The sequence below is a fragment of the Meles meles genome, chromosome 3, assembly GCF_922984935.1.
Source record: "Meles meles chromosome 3, mMelMel3.1 paternal haplotype, whole genome shotgun sequence".
In the NCBI taxonomy this organism is placed as follows: Eukaryota; Metazoa; Chordata; class Mammalia; order Carnivora; family Mustelidae; genus Meles; species Meles meles.
The window spans coordinates 171,876,829-171,899,745 of record NC_060068.1 but is presented as its reverse complement, the minus strand read 5'-3'; the positions used below and the strand labels follow the sequence as shown (position 1 = coordinate 171,899,745).

General features: G+C 43.7%; 1 protein-coding gene across 1 annotated transcript in view; it reads left to right on the top strand.

Moving 5' to 3' along the window:
• Positions 1-2,023: 2,023 nt before the first annotated feature.
• The window catches only part of FBXL7 (F-box and leucine rich repeat protein 7), a 382,740-nt gene continuing 361,846 nt past the window's right edge, over positions 2,024-22,917 (top strand). The window contains exon 1 of the mRNA XM_046001209.1: positions 2,024-2,548. Within this exon, the coding sequence (XP_045857165.1) occupies positions 2,512-2,548 (37 nt within the window). The 5' untranslated portion in view covers positions 2,024-2,511. The remainder of the gene's footprint in view (positions 2,549-22,917) is intronic.

Here is a 22,917-nt window from a genome sequence, read left to right as displayed (position 1 = left end):
GTTCTGATATTAAAGACCTTGGGAGGCAAGCAACCAAAAAGGGGTGAGAGTGACTCCAAGACGAACAATGGTCAGGTCAAGAGACGCCATGGCCGCCGTCCTCTATGAGGAAGAGAGGATCTAAGAACCTGAATCCACCTGTCGTTTACAACCTGGGTAACTCCAGATGTTTAAACTGTTTGAACCTCAGTTTCTTTTCCTGTTTCCTGACTTGCAGACCTCAAAAGAGGGACTGAGAGCATCAGGAAGACAATGACATATTAAAAAAAGCAAGTTATTAGCTCTGCAGCAAATATCAGGATGAACGTCCAATGTTCCACTATTTTTGGTGGTTTTATGTTCAATTATGCCTCCAAAATGATCAGATTTAGGGTAGCTCCTAAATAGTGGTGGAAAAATCACAAAGACCAGGTGAGCAAAAACCTGCTTTGGATGAAGATCATGTAGATGTCCGCTTGTTTCTAGATTGGATTTGTGCTTTCAGGTGGAGTCTCTGAAAATGCATTTAACTCTTCCAAATTTTAGCACCCATCTCTTACTTAGGGCCCATGATGCAAGGATTTTTTGTTTCTTTTTGTTTTACAAGTTTTTTTTTTTTGTTTGTTTGTTTTTGTTTTTCTTAAGTAATGTCTATATACAAAAAGGGGCTCAAACTTACAATCCACAGATCAAGAGTCACAGGCTCTACAGACGAAGCCGGCCAGGCACTGCCACAAGTTTTTAATTTAACTCAAGGTTAGATGGGAAGCACATATAATCAGCCAGGCAGTATGCTAGATTCTATACACGAAAAGATGAATTAAAATGCAGTCCTTAATCTCTTGGGACTAAGGCAATTTAAATGTTATCAGAACAACATAAAACTACTTAAACCTGTCCTTGAAAATAAGTGAACTCGTGACATTTTCATCAATACATGTTATCTCCTGAACAACACACCTCGATTTTTGAATTTTGAAATATGGTTTATCTTGTCTTTAAGACAGAACTTTTTCCCCCCCAATTTAAGGAAATTACCCAACTAGAACCCCAATTTCTGCATGTGGTTGATAACCCTTTAAAAAATAGGTAATCACAAAAATTCCGGATCTCCGTGAAGTTATTACACATGCTTATTATATATTATACATATATATGTATCATAATGTAATTTAATTTAATTTAAAACATCTAACCCCTACAAGGAGAAACTGGGCTGTGTTTGTCTCGCTACAAAGAAATTTGTGCCGTGAAGGCCGGGGTCTTCACAAAGATGCAATGTTACTAAATTCTAGGTGTTTCCATGGAAAGGGAATAAAACATTAAGAAGAATTTCCTTTTTCTATTTACAGGAGGGAACACCAAGGGGCCATTTTAAGGCTCTATAAGTGCCATATAAATCTCCAAAAGAGGTTGTGATGTATTAAACAAAGGATAACACTAACCACGAGGAAAAAAAAAAGAATCATAGAAACTTCCTGGCTCTGAAGGTCTTGAAAGTTCTGAGCCAGGAAACCTTCCGCACCGGGGCGGGGAATGTCTTTGGCTCTGCAGTGACTCCCTGCTAAGCTCCCCTCAAGTTTTCCCTCCCTCTCTCCTCCCTTCCCCGCCTCAGTCCCCGAAAGTGGGAGCCACGGGAGAATGCCAGCATACATACCTGACTTAGAATCAGACTCTGATGCCTGCTTGTTTTAAAGGCCCCCACGCTCAAAAGAGGCCGTGTTTGCAAGCAAACCCAAGGGACTGCTAACGACGCCTGGAAGCTCCTCTTACAAGTTGGGGGCCAAGCCTGCAAAAGAACAATAGTCGAACAGAGCCAGGAGCACGTTCCTTCGCTCAAAGCGGTTCTGCGGGGGCGCGAGGGCCTGCGCCTCGGCGGGGGCCGGGAGCCGGAGCCCCGAAAAGGCGCGCTGCCCCTTTAAAAGGCCGCGCATCTCCGGGCCGGCCTTCCTCCCCCGGGCTCCAGCTGTGATTGACGCTGGGCGGCGAGAGGAGGCGCCTGGCGCTAACAAAAGTCCGGCCCGCGGGCGAGCTGCGCCGGGCCGCGAGTCTCTGCTCGCTCGGGGCACCCGCAACAAGTGGCCGCCGCGCCCTCCCCGGGGAAGCCGCGGGCGCGCAGGGGCGCCGAGAGGAGGCGGCCGAGCCGGGGAGCCCCGGCCGCCCGCGCGGCTCAGCCCCACCGCAGAGGGATCCGGGCGGGCGGATGGGGACCCGGCGGCGGCGGCGCGGCGAGCCTCTGGGCGGCCCCGGGGCGCAGGCTCTCCGCCGCGCTGCGCCCGCCGGCCCCGAACGCGGATTCTAAGAGCGGCGGCTGCCCCCGGCCCCACCCGGAGCCATCGGGGGTGCCAGGCGGACACCGAGCGCCCCCTCCCAGCGGAGTGCAGGGGCCGTCCCCGGTCGGAGCCCGGCCCCGGAGCGTGGGGTATGCGCAGCTAACGGTCCCGTCGGGCGGGCTTTCCTCTGGTGGAGCGCGCAGGCGGTGCGCCCCAGCTATGGAGTGTCCGGGGCGACGGCGGGCATGACGGCGGCAGGATGGGCGCGAACAATGGCAAACAGTACGGCAGTGAGGGTGAGTGGGCCACCCGTCCTCAGCCTCCCGGATCGCGCCCCCTCCCCTCCCCCTCGCCCTCTCGTCTGGGAAGGAAGGTTCTCGCACGCTACCGTGGCGCACCCCCGTTTGGCACCGTGTCCGGGCCGTCACCTTCCCCTGTGGCACTGAGTGCTGAGGCGCCCCGAGGATGCTTTCCCACCGTGGGGGTCTCATTAAGCAAGTTCCCAGGTTGTCTCTGGGACGGCCCTAAGTTGCATTTCTGCCGTATTTCTGAGCACATGTGCCTCAACTTTCCTTCCCTCAGCATCTGGGGTTTAGGATGATGGTTTGGCAGATGGCGGAAGACGTTTTTGAAAAATAACGCTGTGAAAACTTTCCCAGGCCTTTGTGCTCCAGTCCCCTGGACTCTCCCGTAGCAGGAACAACTTCTGGAAGAAGAAGTTAAGTTTCCATTCTCTGCTCGGTGCCCCTGAGCTGACAGCTTCGTGAAACACCACCTATGGGCCTCGCGAGGCGAGGAGTGGCCCAGGGCTTTGTCTGGGCTCTCTCGGGGCTCAAGACGGGCAAAGGACCATCTGTTACGTGGGGCTGGAAATTGCACAGAAATATTGCCTGTCAAGTGGGAACTTGGAAGTTGGGGGAACTTTAAACTCCACCTACTCCTAAAAGGATGATGGATGTATGGGTTGGCTTCTCCCTCGCTCCTCCTCCTCTTTGCATAAAACCGGAGTATTGTAACCCAGCTGATTAACAGCTTGCCCCGGGTTTGCGTCCTGCAAGGGCTCTTTACGCGGTTCAAAAGTTAGGAAGGTTTGTCTTTCGTGAACTTGACTGGAGGGGAGTGGAAGAGACCGGATTGCTTTTATAAGCCCGCCCCCAGGGGACAGGCGGTTACATACGGGGTCCAGCGCCTGCAGACTGGTAGGAATGCAGAATGGCTATTCAGCGTGTGGCGTTAGGGAAACTCCTATCGCCCTGCTCAGAACTTTGAGGTGTGGCCACAGAGCGTGGATGTCTCCCTGCGTTTGTGTCTGTGTTCATTCTCAGCAGCTTGGTGAGATTATAGCAGAAACCGACCCTAGAAAACCATATCCTCAAGAACCTTTTGTTGAAATCGTTCTTTTCCAGATCACTATGTTTTGAATTCCATATATATTCCTTATTCTGGGCAGTTTCATGAGAGAGTTTTGTTTTGTTTTTTAACAATTTCATTGTTTTAAAAAAAAGTTAAATGGTTGTCTTTTTGGATAGTGCATGTGAAAACATGCCAACAAAGATAATTGGGGAATCTTGGACACTCCCCAGAACTTCTCGATGTTTTAAAAATTTGTGGAAAACTGAAAGATTAAGCCTTTTACTCTGAATATTAAAAAGCTTGCAGGGAGTAAAATGTGTGCCTGTCAATTGTAGGTATGCATATATTGTGATACTTGAATACGGTGGGGGGGGGGGAGGGACACCCCAAGAGGTAAATGGAGTCAGGGCTCTGCGTTCCTGAATGAAACCCCTCCAACACTCCTCCTAATCCTCTGTAACTTGTTCTTATATCCCAGCGTTCTGGGATTGTACAGTGTGTGGTGTATGACGACTTCCTGTCTGAACAGCAGAGTTTTCAACCCTTGGGAGAGAAAAAGAGAGACAGAGAACTAATGATCTCCAGCTGTTATCCGTAAATGCTACCTCTGCATTTTCACTTCAGCTGAAGTGAAGTTTTACTGGGATCAGATTTAGATACACTGTGGAACTTTTTATAGGGAAAACCTCTTGGGCTCAGCTGATTCAAGGGAACCAATAGGAAGCTTTGGGTGGTAACTGAGTTTCGGCCGGAGGGAAACATTGTGCTAAGTGTTCAACTCTCTTTGAATGCTTGGAGATTCCTCTGTGATCAGCAAGGGAAAAATAGAGAAGTAGAAGTGACATGAACTTTAAAAAAAATCTCCCCCCCCCCACTCTAGTTACATTGGCCTTCTAGAGTTATAACATATGTCCAGTTGACCTTTGAACAGTGTGGGGTTTCATTGCTCCTGTGCAGTCGAAACTCAGTGCAACTTTTGATGCCCCCCAACTATTGGCCAGAAGCCTTACTGATAGCCCAGTTGATTCACACGTATTTTGTTTGTGTCATATGCTGGACTTGCAATAAAGTAAGCTAGAGAAAAGAAAATGTTATTAAAATCCGAAGGAAAATAGGTTTACAATTCTATATTGTATTTATTTAAAAACTTGCATGTAAGTGAACCTACACAGTTCAAACCTGGTTTGCTCAAGGGTCAGTGTCCTTACAGAGTGTTGTGGGATGGTCAAATATATGCAGATAAGCCTGTTGGAATTCAATGGGTCAGTGTTCTCTCTCATCTAAAATGTCATCTTTCAAAGAACGTGAAATCAACCCTTCAACGCAGTATCTCTATTAAGAAGACTGAGAGTTAAGACAGTTTTAGTAGATTTAGTACAATTTAGGTATGGTTTGAAATTAAGATTTATTTCAAAGACTTATTTCCAACCGTAGCTCAGTTGTACTGAAAGAGGGCAATTATTAGTGGATGCATATCCACCGAATGCAGTGAGAGGCTGCTCCACTCTAAAACCTAGGGGTTTGTGTAGACTGATGGTCAGCTCTTTAAGTGTATTTTAGAGTTGACGCCACTGTGTAAGTGCAAACCCCCTTAATTTTACAAATGGTCTCAAACTATTGGAATGTTTAAAACTTGAGTATTTCATATGGAATCTTACCTTCTCTTGCTCCTCGAAAACTCCTTTTTCATTAAAACAACAAAAACCCTTCCTGAGGCTTCCCATGGCAGGTGCAACAAAGGCAGAGAATTCCTATTCTATGTAGTCGAAGGACCAGCAACATCAGCGCTGCCTTGGAGCTTGTTAAAAATGCAGAATCTTAGGTTCTTCCTAGAAATTTGGGGACGTTCTTGTGTTGAGTAGAGACCATTAATTTGGATGTCTGTAAGTCTGAGTCCAGCTTTGATTTATCTACTGTGACCTTGCTCAATCCTCCTGAAATCAAGAGACCCCTGAATTCTTTCTTCTCTAGAGAGAAGAGAGGAATTCTTTATTGACATTATCTATCAAGATCTCATTCTTGAGCACACAGACATTCATTTTATTTAGCTCTTATAATGCCTTAATGGACCACTTCACAGAGAGTAGCCTTGGAAGGTCTGTTATAATAAATAGGGAAGTTAAGTCTGTTACTGCCAGAAATCCAGAAGAGCCCCTCCCCCATTTGTCATCCCCTTTTCCCTCATCTCTCTCCTCCTCACTTACTCCCTATTCCTCTCCTAATTGAACCAGTCTTGAAATCCCTGCTTTTTCCCTTAAATTCTAGGTATGGGTAAATAATGGGTATTTCCAAAGTGTTTTGTTTTCTCAAATACTTCGTGACTATTCAGGTTAATGGTTTAATTTATAACCTCCACCCCTACACACACTTGGATTTTGCCGCAGGAATAAGTTACCATACCATTCCTGATCTTTAGATTTCTAGAAACATAAATGAATATCTAAATGATTAGTATGTTCTGGTAAATCCCTTTATGGAGGTCTGGTGTTTTTCTCTTTATCTTCTTTCATAAGGTATAACTTTCAGCCTCTGTGTAGAAACCTGGAGAATGAGTTGGGGTGCAGCAAAGCCATTATAACCATTAGCTTTGACTCCAGTTAAGCCAAATAAACAAATCTCATTCAAGTAGGAAAAGGCAGGCTGCTTTCCCTGCCTTTTAAGGTGTCTGAGCCTCACCCTCACTTACTGGGCAGTTACATTGTTATGTTTACTCTACTCCAGTGGGAAGGTGGGGGGGGGGGGCAGTAATACACATTTTAACAACTCCTTTGCAGATTCTTGGGTGTTTTTGGATTGGAGCTGATGAAGGCATAGAGATGGGGTTTGACCCTTGGTGGTTCTGCTGCTCTGTTAAGTGCCCGGGGCCCCTTTTCACCATGTCAGATCTGTGCTGTCAGATACGAGGAGAGCCAGTTGCCAGAACACTAAATCATCACTCCTCCGTCACCACCTTGGGAAACATATCTTGTAATAATAATAATAATGGCGGCTAATGTTTATCAAAAGCTTACTGTGTCCAATCATTCTTCTAAGCCATTGACATACACTGACTCATGCAATGCTCATGACAGTTCTAAAGGCAGACACTCCTGAGGTCCTCATTTTACCAGCAGGGAAACACAGCTGCAGGGAGAATGAACCTTTCTCTCCTGGTCCTACAGCTAGGACAGGTGGAACTGGGACTCAGGGCCAAGTATGTCTAAGCCCAGAGTACTTACTCCTTCTTCAGCTAATGTACACTGACTTCTTATTTCTTACTCTGTGCCAGGAACTCTTCGGGACAGTTGGGATGCATCAGTGGACAGATTAAGATCACGTTGCTTGTCAGTCTTTTCTTCGTGTGTGTGTGTGTGTGTTGGGATGGAGGGAAAGTGGTACAATTAACAAATGTGCATACGCACACACACACAGTAATTCAGTAAACCATGTGATACATTCTAAGGGGCCAATGTCTGAATAAAAATAAATCATCAGATGATCGGGAATTGGGAAGAACAGGCTGTTGCAATTTTAGTTAGAATAGTTGCCACTGGCCGTGTTGAAAAGCTGGCCTTTAGAGCAGGACTTAAAGGAAGTGGAAGACTGAGCCTTGAGGATGAGGTAGCATGTCGCCTGTTATTTGGAACCGCCGTGTTATACCAAGGGAACTGCTCTGTGCTGGGCAGCCTGAGTCCTCATTTGATGCAAGTGTCCATCACTAGTTTTCTAACCATAGCTACTGTGGAACAGAGTCGGTTTTGGTCACTGGACATTTTTTGTTTTCTTTTTTTTTCTTTTCTGCCTAGAGTCTTTGTAAATGTCTTTTATCTAATTATATCCGATATTTTGTGACTGCTTTTGGGTGGAGGAAGCCTAGGACCTTCTCCTCGTGCCATGACCACGGAATATTGCCTGACTCACTGGGTACATAAACATTGCTCCAAAGATCTCTGTAATTCTTTTTTTTTTTTTTAAAGATTTTATTTATTTATTTGACAGAGAGAAATCACAAGTAGGCAGAGAGACAGGCAGAGAGAGAGGAGGAAGCAGGCTCCCTGCAGAGCAGAGAGCCCGATGCGGAGCTCGATCCCCGGACGCTGGGACCATGACCTGCGCCGAAGGCAGAGGCTTTAACCCACTGAGCCACCCAGGCGCCCCAAGATCTCTGCAATTCTTAGGTAGAAGTAGGTCTTCATCTTTTGCCTCCAGCAAATAATTTCATTCTGATGAAAATCAGAAGGTAACCCATACTGATGGCACTGTTTTTTCAAATTGAAGCATTGATGCAGCTAATGAGACCATCTTCCTTCTGACAGTAAGAAGATATTCTTAGAGATTTGGGGTGTCTTTTGAATGTTTAAAATGGGAGAGCAAAGAGAGGGAACTTTTCTTTTCCCTTGGAGATCAAGTCACACTAAAATGAATTCTGGGTTGATTTTGAGTAGTTAATAATAATTTAGCCCTTAGACTTAATCTGGAAGCTGCCTAGATAACTTTGCTTGGCTGTTTAACTGGTGGGACATTCTAGATATCATGCATTTTAAGGTAGTGTTAGGGATGTATTAGAATATATGATATAATCTTCAATAAAATCTAGAATGATTACGTTCTGAATAATGAAGAAGGGGATAAATGAAGTTGAGAGACTTAATGTATTAAAAATAGTATTTGAAGCTCTGTCGTGGTGAAAATTAAATTGCAACATGCTCAACAGAGACCAATGTGTGTAAGTTACTAGACGGTTGATTTGGCTGCATCTGAGGAAGACCCTGATGGTTAGAGCTGACCACAGCTGGGATGGTTAGAGCTGACCACAGCTGGGAGAGGCTTTCCGGTGAGCCTGTGAGTCCTCAGATATGGGAAGGATGTGATCACAGTAAATGATGATATGCTAGAGATTTCTGCATTAAGGAAGGGGTATATTTTAGGACCCTACACCAAGTTCCTTAGCAAATATTTTGTCGCAAAATGGGATTGGGAGGGAGACAGACCATAAGAGACTCTTAATCTCACAAAACAAACTGAGGGTTGCTGGGGGGAGGTGGGATTGGCAGAGGGGGAGACAGCCATAAGAGACTCTTAATCTCACAAAACAAACTGAGGGTTGCTGGGGGGAGGTGGGATTGGCAGAGGGGGAGAGGGTTATGGACATTGGGGAGGGTATGTGCTATGGTGAGTGCTGTGAAATGTGTAAACCTGGCGATTCACAGATCTGTACCCCTGGGGATAAAAATACATTATATGTTTATAAAAAAATTTAAAAATTAAAAAAAATTCTGTCATTTCTGTCAACAAAAAAATTTCTGTCAATTCTGTCCTGATGAAGGGTTATTGTTTGGTTCCACACCTAACTCATTTTACTACTTTGCACTCCCCGCCCCACCTTCATAGGCTCTGTCATTTTCAGTGTTAAAAGATATTCCCCCACCTTGCCTGGCGGGAATTAATTCTCTTTTTCTCCCTTGGTATCTGTCTGTTGTATGTATGTGCTTATGTCTATTTGATTTATTTAGGTATTAACTGGAAAAATCTGGGACGTCTAGGTGGCTCAGTCAGTTAAGTGTCTGACTCTTGATTTCAGCTCAGGTCATGATCTCGGGGTCCTGGGACCCAGCCCAGTCTTGAGCCCCGTGCTCAGCAGTGAGTCTGCTTGAGGTTCTCTCCCTCTGCCTCTTGCTCTTGTTCCTCCTGCTCTCTCGCAGGTAAATAAATCTTTTTAAAAAAGAGGAAAATCTACTGATTTTATTTATTTTCCTGCCCTCTGTGATCATAAACTCCAGCACCAAAAATTGGGTTCGATAAATGCCTTGTCCTTATTTCCAGTGTCGTGAAGGCCACTGACTATAGCATCTACTGTCACTTTTATTATTACCCGAAAACATGCAGATCTGCTGAACTTGAAGCAAGCCCCTTAATTGTGTTGATGCTGAATGCCTTGAATAAATGTTTTAACCTTGAGTATAAGACTTTTAACGGGTATTATTGGTTAGCGGTATTTGATCAGAATCTGCAAACTGACTAGAACCACACCAAGAGAGCCATCTGCCTAGGAAGCTCTGATACACTTTGGTTCTGCACCATGTTTACTGCAAGTGAGACTGAACAGCAGGTCTTCCGTCCAGTACCAGAGTCTCTATCAGCTGAACTTTTCTAGAATGTAGGTCTTTTTGGTTTTCTGTGTGTTCGTTTTGGTTCTAGTTACAGAAATTCAGAACTCTTCCCCCAACTACTCTTTGCGTTAAATCTCCAGATAGAATAGATTTGCCCTAAGGAAGCTCAGTATCTGAGAAGCGAGGCAGGGAGACAGATCCTTCTAGAACAGGGTGAGAAGAAGTCCTGATTCACAGGAGGACCCTAGTTCTCCAGTGTGGATGTAGGTGGGGAGGGGGAAGTGTGACCAAGAATGGAGTTACTCTCTCAATAATGACAGCTCTGGGCGCCTGGGTGGCTCAGTGGGTTAACCCTCTGCCTTCGGTTCAGGTCATGATCTCAGGGTCCTGGGATCGAGCCCCACATGGGGCTCTCTGCTTAGCAGGGAGCCTGCTTCCCTCTCTTTCTCTGCCTGCCTCTCTGTCTACTTGTGACCTCTCTCTCTGTCATATAAATAAATAAAATATTAAAAAAAATAAATAAATAGTGACAGCTCTGAACAGCATCTGCGCTTCCCAAAATATCTAAAGGATGTTTTGAAAACAACAGCAAAAAACAGGTATGTTGGATGGGCAGTAGCTTAGACCCTTGGGAGAAGCTAAAAGTTTTGTTAAGAGACTTTCCCTAAGTGTTCCCGAAAATCCTCAGGTTCTGCTTCCCATGTGGTTTATCTCATGGGAAGTGATTCCTGTGGGTTCTGTAAGTGAGGACCTCGGCATGATTCAGAGAGAGGGCAGGAGTGTCTGACCAGCCTGGGTCCCTCCCCGGTGTGTTCACTGCTACAGAGAGGAGAATGGAAACTGGATAGAAGCTCTTAAAATGTGCTAGCTCGTAGCCCAAAGACAGGCAACTGTAAAACTTCTGACATAAATAATCGTTAACCATCTCTGCATTTTCCTCGGTAATGAAATATAAACACATGGTCAACATTTTCCCCGTTCCATGGTTGAAGAACTGTAGACTGTTTCTGGAGCCGTAAATCTCTATTAGGCCGTGCATTAGATGTGCTCATTCTATCAATTCCTATTTAAATTTGAAACCAGTAACAAAATGAAAAACAGTTGTTAACACTACATGAACTCATAATTGTAACGTTAGAAGCCTTGAGCAATGTGTAGAAATGTTATTAAAACATTTTTTGTTTGCTACCCTTTCTGCGGTAAATTCCTTTGCAGCATTTTTCAAGCAGATGTACCCATGGAAAGTGAATCAAAATTTCTAGAGAAAAATTTCAGGCATTTTTCTTGTCCTTGTGGATTGACCTTCTGGCTACAAGTAACCCACTTCTTGGCAAGGTGGAGAAGTCAGGAAAAGGCTACTTCTATGTGCCGTGGAACCTGCTGGCCCAGTTGAGTACATGGGTCAAATTGTGTTAGCATCTAAGTTAAGTCCAAGATGAAGGCCAGGTCTGACACGTTCCAACTGTCAGAAGTAGCTCAGAGCCCAGGAAGGAGGAGCAGGTAGGAGACTGAGCGTGAAGGAGAGAAAGGAACCCCAGTACAAGGAGAGGGGAAAAGAACAAATTCAGAGAGAATGGGATTTAGGGCATTGATTGCCTCCTAATGTAAAGAGCAGGGCCAATGGTCCACTCAGTTCTGTTTTCTTAAAAATGTTTTGGTTCATGGAATAATAATGATTATTCATAGATAAGAATACTGCTAAGTTAATTGTATTTTTTGTCTCTAATAATAATTGTTGAGCACTCACTAGGCGCACCTTCCCCCTCTGAGCGCTTTACACATACTCGTTCTTGTAGTTCATGGCAGCCAGACAGGTGAGCGATGATGAGCCTATTTTACAGCTGCGAACAGGGAAGCCCAGGGCTCACAGCTGGTGAGTGGCCGCGTGATGCCTGCAGTCTCTTGGTGGCACTGGGGTCCGTGCCCTTCCCCCATGCCCATAATCTCCTCCTCAGCCCTGGACATCGCAGGTGCAGCCAAAATTTTTCCAGTCTTTGTTTCTTTGTGTACCTTAAACAATTGCAGTGGCCAGGAAGCAGCCCCTAAAAATGGACAGTGACAGTTTTACAGACTAGGAGATGGACAATGACTGATTTTTTTTAAAGACTTTATTTATTTATTTGACAGACAGAGATCACAAGTAGGCAGAGAGAGAGGAAGGGAAGCAGGCTCCCCGCTGAGCAGAGAGCCAGATGCGGGGCTTGATTCCAGGACCCTGAGATCATGACCTGAGCCGAAGGCAGAGACTTTAACCCACTGAGCCACCCAGGCACCCCTGAAAGATGTTTTTGAAGGAAACTCTCAACTCATTTTACCTGGCTCCCCTGCGGGCAGATTACCAGCTCCTGAGGCTGCAGTCTGCTGACAGCCTGGCAGGCTAACTAGGGGGCTAACTCGGGTCTCTAAAAACGTCAGCATGTGAACTAATTAGCATAATTTTTAGAGTCTGCGGAGCATAAAGTAGAGCCAAAATGCTGTCCTCCGTTATGTCCTTTTCTTTAGTCCTTGTCCTGGGATAGTCCTTACCTGGGATAGCCTTATACCTGCTCTCACACAAAAGCTAATGCAAGACTAAGAAAGGTACCCACATTTTCTTTCCTCCTCAATAGTTTATGCATTATATCTTATATTTCCTCTGGTTTCAAAACCATGGATTTGAAACTGCTGTTAATACAGGGAATAATCCTGGGGCGCCTGGGTGGCTCAGTGGGTTAAAGCCTCTGCCTTCGGCTCAGGTCATGATCCCAGGGTCCTGGGATTGAGCCCCACATTAGGCTTTCTGCTCAGCTTCCTCCCCCCCCCCCCCCCCCCCCGCCTGCCTCTCTGCCTACTTGTGATCTCTATCTGTCAAATAAATAAACTAAAAAAAAAGTGTTAAAAAAATACAGGGAATAATCCTGTATCCAATAAGTATTGGAGAATTTGCCCTTCTCTTTTGCCAGTTTCTGGGAGACTTCTCCATAAGTATATCTATGAAATTGCTTTGGAAACTATGAAGCATTTCAGACATTAATCTTATCATCACAGGGACTATGGGAGAGGTGTCTGTCATTATCCCCAGTTTATAGGTGAGGAAACGAAGGCCTTGGCAGGGTGAGTTGCCTTGATTTTACAGTGAAGATCAGGTGAGGTCATCTTGATTCTAAATTTAGTACACTTTCCAAGATACAGTCACTCTCTCTTAAGTGCTACATGAAACAATAGAATCATGCTGGAGGGTTATCATCAGATATTCTTGATACTATTGCAAATTGCTTGAACCCCAGGATGAAAACGGGGATCTGTAAGCATCCATCCTTTAATCTCTTTTGCAGCAGAGAAGCCTGGCTCCCTAGTGGTCATCTCCAGCCATGGTGCCTGCGGGAACAGCCTCCTGGTGATAAGATGATCATAATGAGAATGCCGAGTGAGCTGTTGGATACATGTTGGCGATGAGATGACATTATTGGTTAGAGAGCACTTGCTACTTTAAAACTCAGCTGGGGCTTTGAGGGGCATTTACCTCCTCCGAAAACCTCTGTGGGGGATGCTTTAGAGAAAGTTACATGGCTGCCTGGGAGATCAGAGAATCACCTCTGAAACTGGGGATTCCTGATTCCCTTCCATCTTCTGCGTCCTTTGCTGTCAAATAACCACATTTCCCAGAGGCCTTTGGAAGTGCTGAGGGCCTGGGGCAGGTCTTTTAGGAGGAGTGAAAGTGACTCAAGGAGGTTCTGTCATTGTAATAGAAATTCACCTTGTTCATTTAGTTTTTAATTGCTTTACTTTCTGATCACTGTTTTCTAGTTGAATTGCAGTTTTTTTTCTAGTTCCCGTTCTTTTGTATGTTTTCATTGTTCGCCCTGCATGGGCTTACCCTGATGTGACTGTAACCTGCTCATACGGTAGGTTCTCAATACGTTTTCTTGTTAAATAATGAAATGAGCATGAATCTTTAGCCATGGTCTTTGTGGGATCAAAGAAAAGCTTATGAAAACCCTATCATATTTTCAGCAAGTATTTCTTAGACTTGGACATTTTAACTCTAAAAAAAAAAAAAAGTTTTTCCAGACACATGCTTTCTTCTGAGGATATTCTAACTCGGCCCTTTATTTTTGACAATGGAGTTCCATCTTCTTATGGATGAAAATAGTTTAACTTGTGCATTTAAGGAGTGATGAAATGGGTATTTTTTAGTGTTGCTGAAGATAATTGTTGAAGACTTTTCAAGCTCACTGCCTTACAGTATCGTCATCTTAACTATTTTCAATGATTACTATTGAGTTGAACAGTACTGAAGAGTATATTTTTCTTCAGTATATTTCAGTATTTAGTGAAGAGTATATTGTTTGGTAATATTTGCTTAACCTGACTTGGAAATTGATTTTACATGACAATTGAAGCAAATTATTAACCGAGAAAGCATTTTTAAAACTTGGTCTTTCAACTAATAAACCATTCCTTTGGCTCTGTGTTCTCTGGATTAAGTGCTCATAGGGCTGTGACTCTTTTAAAAATCTTGTATTGATCTACTTCATGCTGAGTAGATGTGTCTCTATTTTGTGTCTCGTTTTCTCCTTTATTATACAAAGTGTAAAGTTCATTATGTGTGTCTGTTGTGATCAGAATGAATGGTTTCTAGATCTGCTGCTTCTGGCTTCCCCCATGAAATGAAATCAGAAATAAAATAATAATCAATTTGAGAAAAAAATTTACTGAGGTGTGTGTGGTGTATGGATATGTGCATGTACTTGAAACCATATTTAAGTAATTCTTTTCTATAAATTTAGCCAAATCTATTCCTCTTCACACCTGTTTTTTTTTTTTTCCTCTAAGTGGAAAGAAATACATCTCCTGTAAGGAATTTAAGAAACATAATTAAAGTTAAAATGTCATTTGTTTCTTTACTATTATGGTGTGCTAGAGGAACGGCTTCCAACAAAAGGTCACCAGAAGAATCAAGCTAAAGAGGAAGAAAACAGTCCAACACATAAGCTTCATAGGCAACATTCATATGCTCATTTTTGTCTTTTTTTTAATTTTATTTTTTATTTTCAAGATCAGTAAGCTACTCGATTGGTTGGAAGGATTTGTGTTGCCCCATTTGGACAGTGTACATTCTGTAGCCTAGTATGAAAGTGAATTTCAAGACGTGACATTTCTGTCCTGAACATCTTACTCTCCACATTTTCTTTTATATCCACTCTGCTTATTTAATTATATTTTAATAATTTTCTCTATCTTCCATCTCTCTTGAAAGACTTCTCCTGTTGATTATCCTGTGAGCTTGTTTTGAGATACAGTGTCTCCTTGGGGAGTCTTTCTCCACTTCTAAAGCCATAACAACATGAACTAAGCAATAAAAAGCCAATTCCCTCCCGTTGGTTGTGCTTCAAATAGTCATTTCTTTGATACAGGCTAATAAAAACAGGAAAAGGATCATTTTTAAATGCTTGGGTTGGGGTTGCTTTACTTCAATAAGGAAAATTGCCTCACAAGGGGGAGCGTGGGTAATAAAGATACAACTAACTGAGTAATTGTATTCAGTCTAATGCTGGAATCCCCAGGCTGTTGCCTGCAAATCTCATTTCATCTTGGGATTGCTGTGTGTCCACTGTGGTGTGTAGATTTCAGTTTGCCGCTGCTACTGATCATCTCCGCACAGTTACTGAAGATGAATTTCAGATGTTAGTGGAGATTTTCGGTTTGGGTGGGTTCTTTTTCCCTTAGTGACGTTTATAAGGTCACCAAAGGGCTTTGGATGTTGACCAAGAATGAAGTGTAGAATACGGTCGTGGCTACTGTAGCGGTGGCTGTGACCGTCGTGATCCTTACAAAGAGATGGAGGCACAAAGACATGAAACCGCATTGCCAAAGTCATGCAGATAGCAAGGTTTTAGGACCCTGACATTGATTTTCTTAGTCCAAGCTGTTTCTTTTTAATCCCTTTCTTTCCTCCTCATCGTGCTTCACAGCCCGTTCATCTGACTTTAAGACAATTCGAGGTGGATGTCCTTTCTGCTCGACCTCCCTGTCCTGTGGCCCCTTCAAGGAGGACCCTCTCAGGCCTTCAGCTCACAGGTCCTTGGCACAGATGACTCATAGCCTAGTGCCTCTCTAGAAATTATTCTCACCTAAGGCAAAGGAGCAGCCCTCATTGCATGACTAACAGAGGCAGGGATGCCATCTGGGATGACTCAGGAAGGCCCTCTGGGGTCTGAGGTCCCCGGACTTGACCCAGACCAATGTAGTAGCTGCATCACAGACCGACATCTGTCCATCCAATCTGCTTCTCCTTTGCCTTTCCCAAGTGTGATCCTGAGGGTAATTCCCGAGAAACTGCCTCTAAACTCATCACAGAGACTGTTTGCCAGGGGACTCAGCATAAGAAAAAGGGAGCAGTTGGAATGGGATTCTATTCTGGCAGTGGTCAAGGGCGGGATGGCACTGTCAGGAGAATCATCTTCCTGGGAATCCTGGTGGTCCTTATAGGGGAACCTTCAGCTGAGAGGTAAGAGACCTGCACCGGTTTTCTGCCTGGAGACCTAGTCTCATCCTTTCACTGTACAGATTAGGAAAGCAAACCCCATACCCTAAAGTGACTTGACCAATAGCACATAGTTTGGAACTTGTTCTGAGTCGTTCTGCTGCTGTAACTCCGAATTGACTGCAGATGGGTCTGGAGACCATTCATCTGTCTGATCCATGTGTTCAGCTCTGGCCCCGAAATCAGACATCTCAATAATTCCTTTGTGGCCTCATTTTGCTGATTGTCCACTATTCTTTGAGGAGTGATCGCTGAAGCTCACTGCGGTTGGTAGTAGGGTAGTGAAGAAGAAGAAATAGTGTGGTAGAAACAGATGGTCACGGTTGTTTTTGCCTGAAATCAGCATTTCGTGTTAACTGGCTATTAAGAGAATTGGGAAATTGGCAAGGCTTACTACATGATAGACCAGTGGCAAGTACACATTCATTAGACAGATGAAACATGCAGCCGTGGGTTGCAGCAGTCATAAGCAAAATGAAAAATGACTACAAATTAATATGTAGTCTCATGACCACCCTAAATAGTTTATTAGTCATTTTATTATGCTCAAATAATGTTCCGTGGAGGTTATCAAACTATTATGAGCTCAGAGTCACTATGATCCTGAGAAATTTGGAAGTAATTGAAAAGCAAATTATTAGTTTATTATTATTGCTACTGCAAGGATTCAGATTTTATATACTTTCCTTGGCATAATTCACCAGCCACTCTACCTGAAATTATTCTTTGTCTCCTATTGTCTGTAAATTAAGTCAAAATTTATTTTGTTTGGTGTTCAAGGCCTTATGTATGCTGTGCTTTCTCTCAGGCTTTCTCTTTTAGGGGTAATTCATACCTCCCACAAACTGGGAATCTCAGTGTTCCCCAAGCATGTCTTTTGTTTTTCAAGATTTGTGTCTTTTGTCATGCTGGTCCTTTTCCTCTGGGACCGTTCTTCCCGAGTGACTGTCCGTCAATGAAATTTTCTCTGATACATCTTTGGTTGTAAAATTTAACCTCTCGCTGCAAGGAAACAGGTCTGGTGTTCCCAACTGGATTTACTCTTTCTTCCCTCTGAACCACCATGACATTTTATTTGTATGGATTTTTTTATGTCCTACTTTGCCTTTAGCTGCTTTCATCTCTCAAATTCAAGAAGTATTTGTAGGTATCCCTGGACCTGTACTACCTAATGGGAGATTAAAAAATAAAAAGAACTTGATCTTCGCCTAAGGGGTCTGCAGTCTAGTGAATTGCATATAAGGAATAAGGGGTCTGCAGTCTAGTGAATTGCATATAAGGAATAAGGGGTCTGCAGTCTAGTGAACTGCATATAAGGAAGTGCAGAGGAGCCAGGCATGGCCAAGCTAAAGCATGTGATGGAAGACACAAACCAGTCCGTGATGACCCTCCGCAGGAACTATCCCCTTCTCATCTGAGGGGACCTTGAATCGAGTCTAGAAAGATGAGGAAGGGCTTGCCAGGTGTGGCTAAGAGGGAGGTACGTAGAACAACAGAAAGTCAGACAAAGAGGCAGGAACCAGTGGGTGAACTGCAGGCGAGGAGGAAGTGCTCCGAGTTGAGCCTCACACCTGCACAGGTAGGCGGATTTGCATGGCCGTGAAAGCCTGATGAAGGTGGATAGCAGGAGGAAGCCAGTGGTAAATGTTCAGTGATGGCAGCCTTGGACAGATTTATAGAAATCACTGAAAAAAACCTATGGATTACTCTTCTCCACTACTCGTGTTGTTTCCTTGTGAAGAGGGTGTCATTAATATAACTTCTGGCTTGGAGAATTGACCCGATTGGTAAATTTGGGAGAAGTGAAGTCAACTTCTGAGCTCCATTCTGTTTTCCTCTTGAGAAAGAGCTGCTCTTGGGGGAGCAACATCTCTGGGGGAAGCTCTTTGAACAGAATTCCACGAGTAGACCAGCTTTGGTCTCGTGTTTGCCAACACTTGGGTTCAACGTTATTAGCCACCTGGCTATAGACCTAAAACCACAACCTCTGAACTAGAGTTCCCAGAAATAAAGGTGCCGTTTTTCTCTCTGTCTGCCACTACCTTTAAGAAAACTTATTAGTAATTTAATTTGCTTTAGACCTGGTTGGGAGAAAGTGGTGCTCTTCATTGAGACCCATCAAGACACTAACTGTAACTCGTGGTGGGAGATGGGAAGAACAGCTAACCGAGAGCAGGTAAAAATCTGAATTATGGCAGGGGTAAAATGACTGAAGAGGATGATGAGGATTCCAGTGATGAAAAGAAGATAGAATGAATGGACTTGGTGACTAATAGGCTGAGGGGATGAGGGAGATAGAAGGCTCTAGAAGGACCCTGCCTTCTGGTTAGGGTGGTTTCAGGCCACATGAGTTCACACACCTTCACTTTCTGATTGACCTGCATTAGCATTGAGTTGGTTTTTCAGGCCAGGACGGTTAATCTGGCCTTTTCATTTCTCCTTGGTCATCACCACCCAGGATCTGAGAGAATTTCTCAGGGATTGGTCAAAGTTTTTCATTCCTTTATTAATTTGTTTAGCGAGTCGATATTTATCAATTTCCTCCTATGTGTCAATACCGATCTTGGCTTGCCCATGATATACAGTGATGAATAAAACATTTGCTTGTCCTCTGCCGACTAACACAAGAGTCTAGGGAGCAAGCCAGAACCATGAGGGAGAGAGTGGGAGTGTATGGGGCTGTGCTGATCAGTGCTCATCAGACAGCTTTGGAGCCAAAGAGCCTGAGTTAGAATCTGGACCCTGCTGCTTGCAAGACAGGTGACCTCACCAGAGCCTTGTTTTTAAGGTAGCCAAGTCAGCATCTACCTCAAATGAAACTTCACACTTTCTAAATTCTCCTGATTTGGCCCAATAAACGAGTGGCTTGGCTTTGAGCAAATTCTGCCAGAAATGTAGAAAATTGGGGGGAAAAAGTTGTTTTTGGAATTCATTTTTAAAACAGGAAATTCCTGTCTCTAGCTGAAAGAAGTTGTCACAGGAGCGACTTTAAGTTATGCTCTATTTCTCCCTCTTTTGGACAGTCCCTTCAGAGCGCACTTGATGCAGGAAAGTTAAAACGTGGGTTATTTTTTTGGAGAAGTTTTCATTTTTGAGTTCTCGTTGCATCAGGGATCTAAAAAGAGTCTGAGCTCTCTTATTATTATGATGGCAATTCTAGACATTACTGAGAAGTGGAGAAAGAAGGGCTTTGTGGTGTTGAGAGACAGACCTGGTATTCAAAAGGAATGACACGCTGATTTGTAGGTTTTCATGCCACTTCATACAAATATGGACTTTATAATGTTCTAAAATTGGTGGGGAAAATCCCACTGTTTCTGGAGTCCTCGACTCAATGTAAAATACATATGCAAATTGTGTGCACGTGTGTGTGTGTATGGAAACTTATTGTTCCTATTTCAGTGGTTACAGGATCAAACCATAGGCTCTGCCCCAGATTCTGGCACATTTATTTGCTATGATTTTAGTTTGTCCCCCAATGTCCCACAGCACAGAAATTGAAAAAGGTAGCCGAATTAGGTAGTAGGTGGTACAGAAGCAGGGATCAAGTTTCCTAATGGGTACTATCTGCTTTATCTAAAATTACTGTTATTTAAGCAAGAACAAAAATACCCCAGATTTGCCTTGGCAGTTTGTTTTTCCCATAAATGGAGAGAAATAAAGTGTCCTTCTACAAGGAATTTAAGAAATACAATTTAAAGTAAAGTATCACTTGTTTCTTTAATAGTAGGGTGTCCATTCTACAAGGGGAGGCGATCTGCTCTCCCTTATGTCAAAGAACCCTATGTTTTAAAGCTGGATGGAACGCTAGTGATGTCCATTGCTGTCCTTTGGGGACCAAAGGACTCAGGCAAAGTCCCGTATGAGGTACAACAACCAGCATGTTGGCTAATAATACAACAGTCTTAGATGTTGAACTTTGTGGGTTTCAAACTGGCTCGCCAATTACCAGCTGTGTGATCTTGTGCAAGTTATCTAACCTCTCTGTGCCTCAGTCTGCGCATCTGGAAAATGGAGTCAGTGGCAGTTTTTCCCTCCAAGGGTTGTCAGGGAATGAATTCATTTAGTGGATAGGAAGGCATAGTGCCCGGCACAACAAATTCTGCTTGTTCGTCTACGATGATCCACATTTCAACAACTCTGAAATACAGTGATGTCACTGGTTCCTTGATCTCAAAATGCATGACTGGCAAGTTTCACAAAATTAGAGTATGATCTGCTGCATGGGCTGGAAGGTGATATTGATCATCAGATGAAGATGAAATGGACAGTAAGGGGGCAGAGCTTAGCCTCAGTGAGATAGGAGTGCTATTCTTCTTCTTTAGTTGACCTAAGGCAGGGTTGGAATTAGAAGCTGCGTCTCCTAATCCAACCGTCAGTCCATTATTTTACACTTTATATCTAGGTAATGTAGACACTTTGAGAAAGAAAGTTTTTAGCTGTTTATTCTGAACATGCAGTGCCTGCTCCTCTTTGGATGATGTTATTTGACTCAAAACTGTTGTGACACTTACCTTTTGCTGCTCCAAGTTCTACAAGAAACTAAGTGTGATGCTCCTATCTTATTGCAGAAAGGAGGCTAAAGAAATGCCTGGATTTCCCTCAAAGAATGAGCCTCCTTTCTCGGCCCATGCTTGTGGGCTGAGGGGTGACATTGCCCTCTATACGCTGTTGCTTCCTGTTTGGGTGGGTTAGATCTTTAAACAATGATAAATATCTTTATGCTGAGTAAAGATTCAAATTCATCTGCAGCTTTTAATCATAATTAGAACATGCTGTTTTCCTTGCTGGTAAAAGTTCATCCAACAATGGAGGCTGGGGTGTCCATTTGTTAAAATTACTGATCAGGTCACTTGGGGCAAAAACCGTGTACATTTTCTAGGTGTCTGTGTAAATCCCCACAGGAGTGCCAAAGTGAGGACTTTTGTGAATATATTTAAGACTTTGGGCCAGACTTTCTGTTTGATTTGTTCCTTCCTGACTGTTTTATTATTTGTCCTGCTCTAGATGACCTGCCTTCCCTCACCCACAGCCCCCTCTCCGTTGCCCTCACGTCTCTGCTATCCCTCCCCTCACTCTGTTCTCCTAGTCCTCTCTCTTCCTTCTGTCTCTGCAAAGTTTATATTTGACTGTTGTCTCTGGGCAGTCTGCCTGGTTTGCTTTATTTGTTTCTCATAACTGTATCTAGAGCCTCAGTTACATGTTTCGGATGGATGTTTCAGATGGCATTTTGTCTCCTTTATAAGACAAGTATTTTCCTAGGGTTTTGTGTTTTACAATCCACATGCAAACCCAGCCTCTCCAAAGTGGAGCTTTATTTATTTATTTATTTATTTATTTATTTAAAGATTTTATTTATTTATTTGACAGAGAGAAATCACAAGAGAGGCAGGCAGAGAGAGAGGAAGGGAAGCAGGCTCTCCGCTAAGCAGAGAGCCCGATGTGGGACTCGATCCCAGGACCCTGAGATCATGACCTGAGCCGAAGGCAGCGGCTTAACCCACTGAGCCACCCAGGCGCCCCCAAAGTGGAGCTTTATAAAGCGAGTGCCCAAATCGATGAGAAGGTATTCTAAATATCCCTAAATTAGGTTTTTACCATCCCAGGTCTCTGAATAATGGAATAAAAGCAATAAATTACTGGTTAGGCTTTGTACTTTGCTCTTCAACAAAGATAATCTTCTGAGTTTAGCTGTATGGAAGACGAACGCACTGATGATGGTATAAAGGAAACCCAGATGTCCTTCATATTGACAAGTAAGCTCGCTTCAGCTTTAAAAGGAAAGTACAACCCTTAACACTTCCTCCTTAATCTCAGCCTAGAGTCTGTTTCTACTTTGAGAAAATTGTGGTTTGAGGCCTTCTCTTATTCTGTGATATTCTAGCAAAAACTCTAAGCTTTCAAAATTAGGTCTTCCTATGAGGATAATTGTTCTTTCTAACTGTGCGTTCGTAAGTTTTGTTGTTCCAGACACCGCATTGTCCAATAGAGTAGTAACTAGAGACTAGCTCCATGCAACTTTTAAAAGTTCAATGATCTACAATTAAATAAAATTTAAAAATTCAGTTCCCCAGGACAGTTGCCATACGGCAAGGGTTCAGTCTCCATGTGTGGCTACCATATTGGGTAGTGAAGATACAGAACATCTCCATCATGGAGAAAGTCTTATTGGACAGTGTTGTTGCAGAGGATTTGAGTTGGAGTAAATGGCACTAAGCAGTAGAGTTCACAGAGTTATTAGGGGGTAACTAAGCTGCTTTAACTAGAGATGACAAAAATACAGCAAATGAAAGAATATAAACAACTCTTCCTAAAACATCCAGGAAGTGAGCGGCCCATATTGCACATGGGGCACTTTTCTGTAAATCATTCCTGGATATGGTTCCTTCCATCTTTTTGGCTCAGCATTCCAAGGCATCATGAGTATCTGTGTTCCAGTTTTGAAGAGGAACAGAAAGAACACCAGAGCGAGTGGCTTTCTTTGGTTGACAATGACCCGGGCATGGTTGACGTCACTTTTGTTCCCATCCTCTTGCTTCAAATCCATGGCTTCACCCCCCTCTGCAGGTGAAGTCAAGGAAGGTGGCCTGTGGCTTGGTGGGCTGTATTCAGCTTAAATTATCATGGGGAGTGGGGGGAGAAGAAGAGGAGAATGGATTTGGGGGAATGGTCGGCAGTTTCTACCACAGAGCTAATG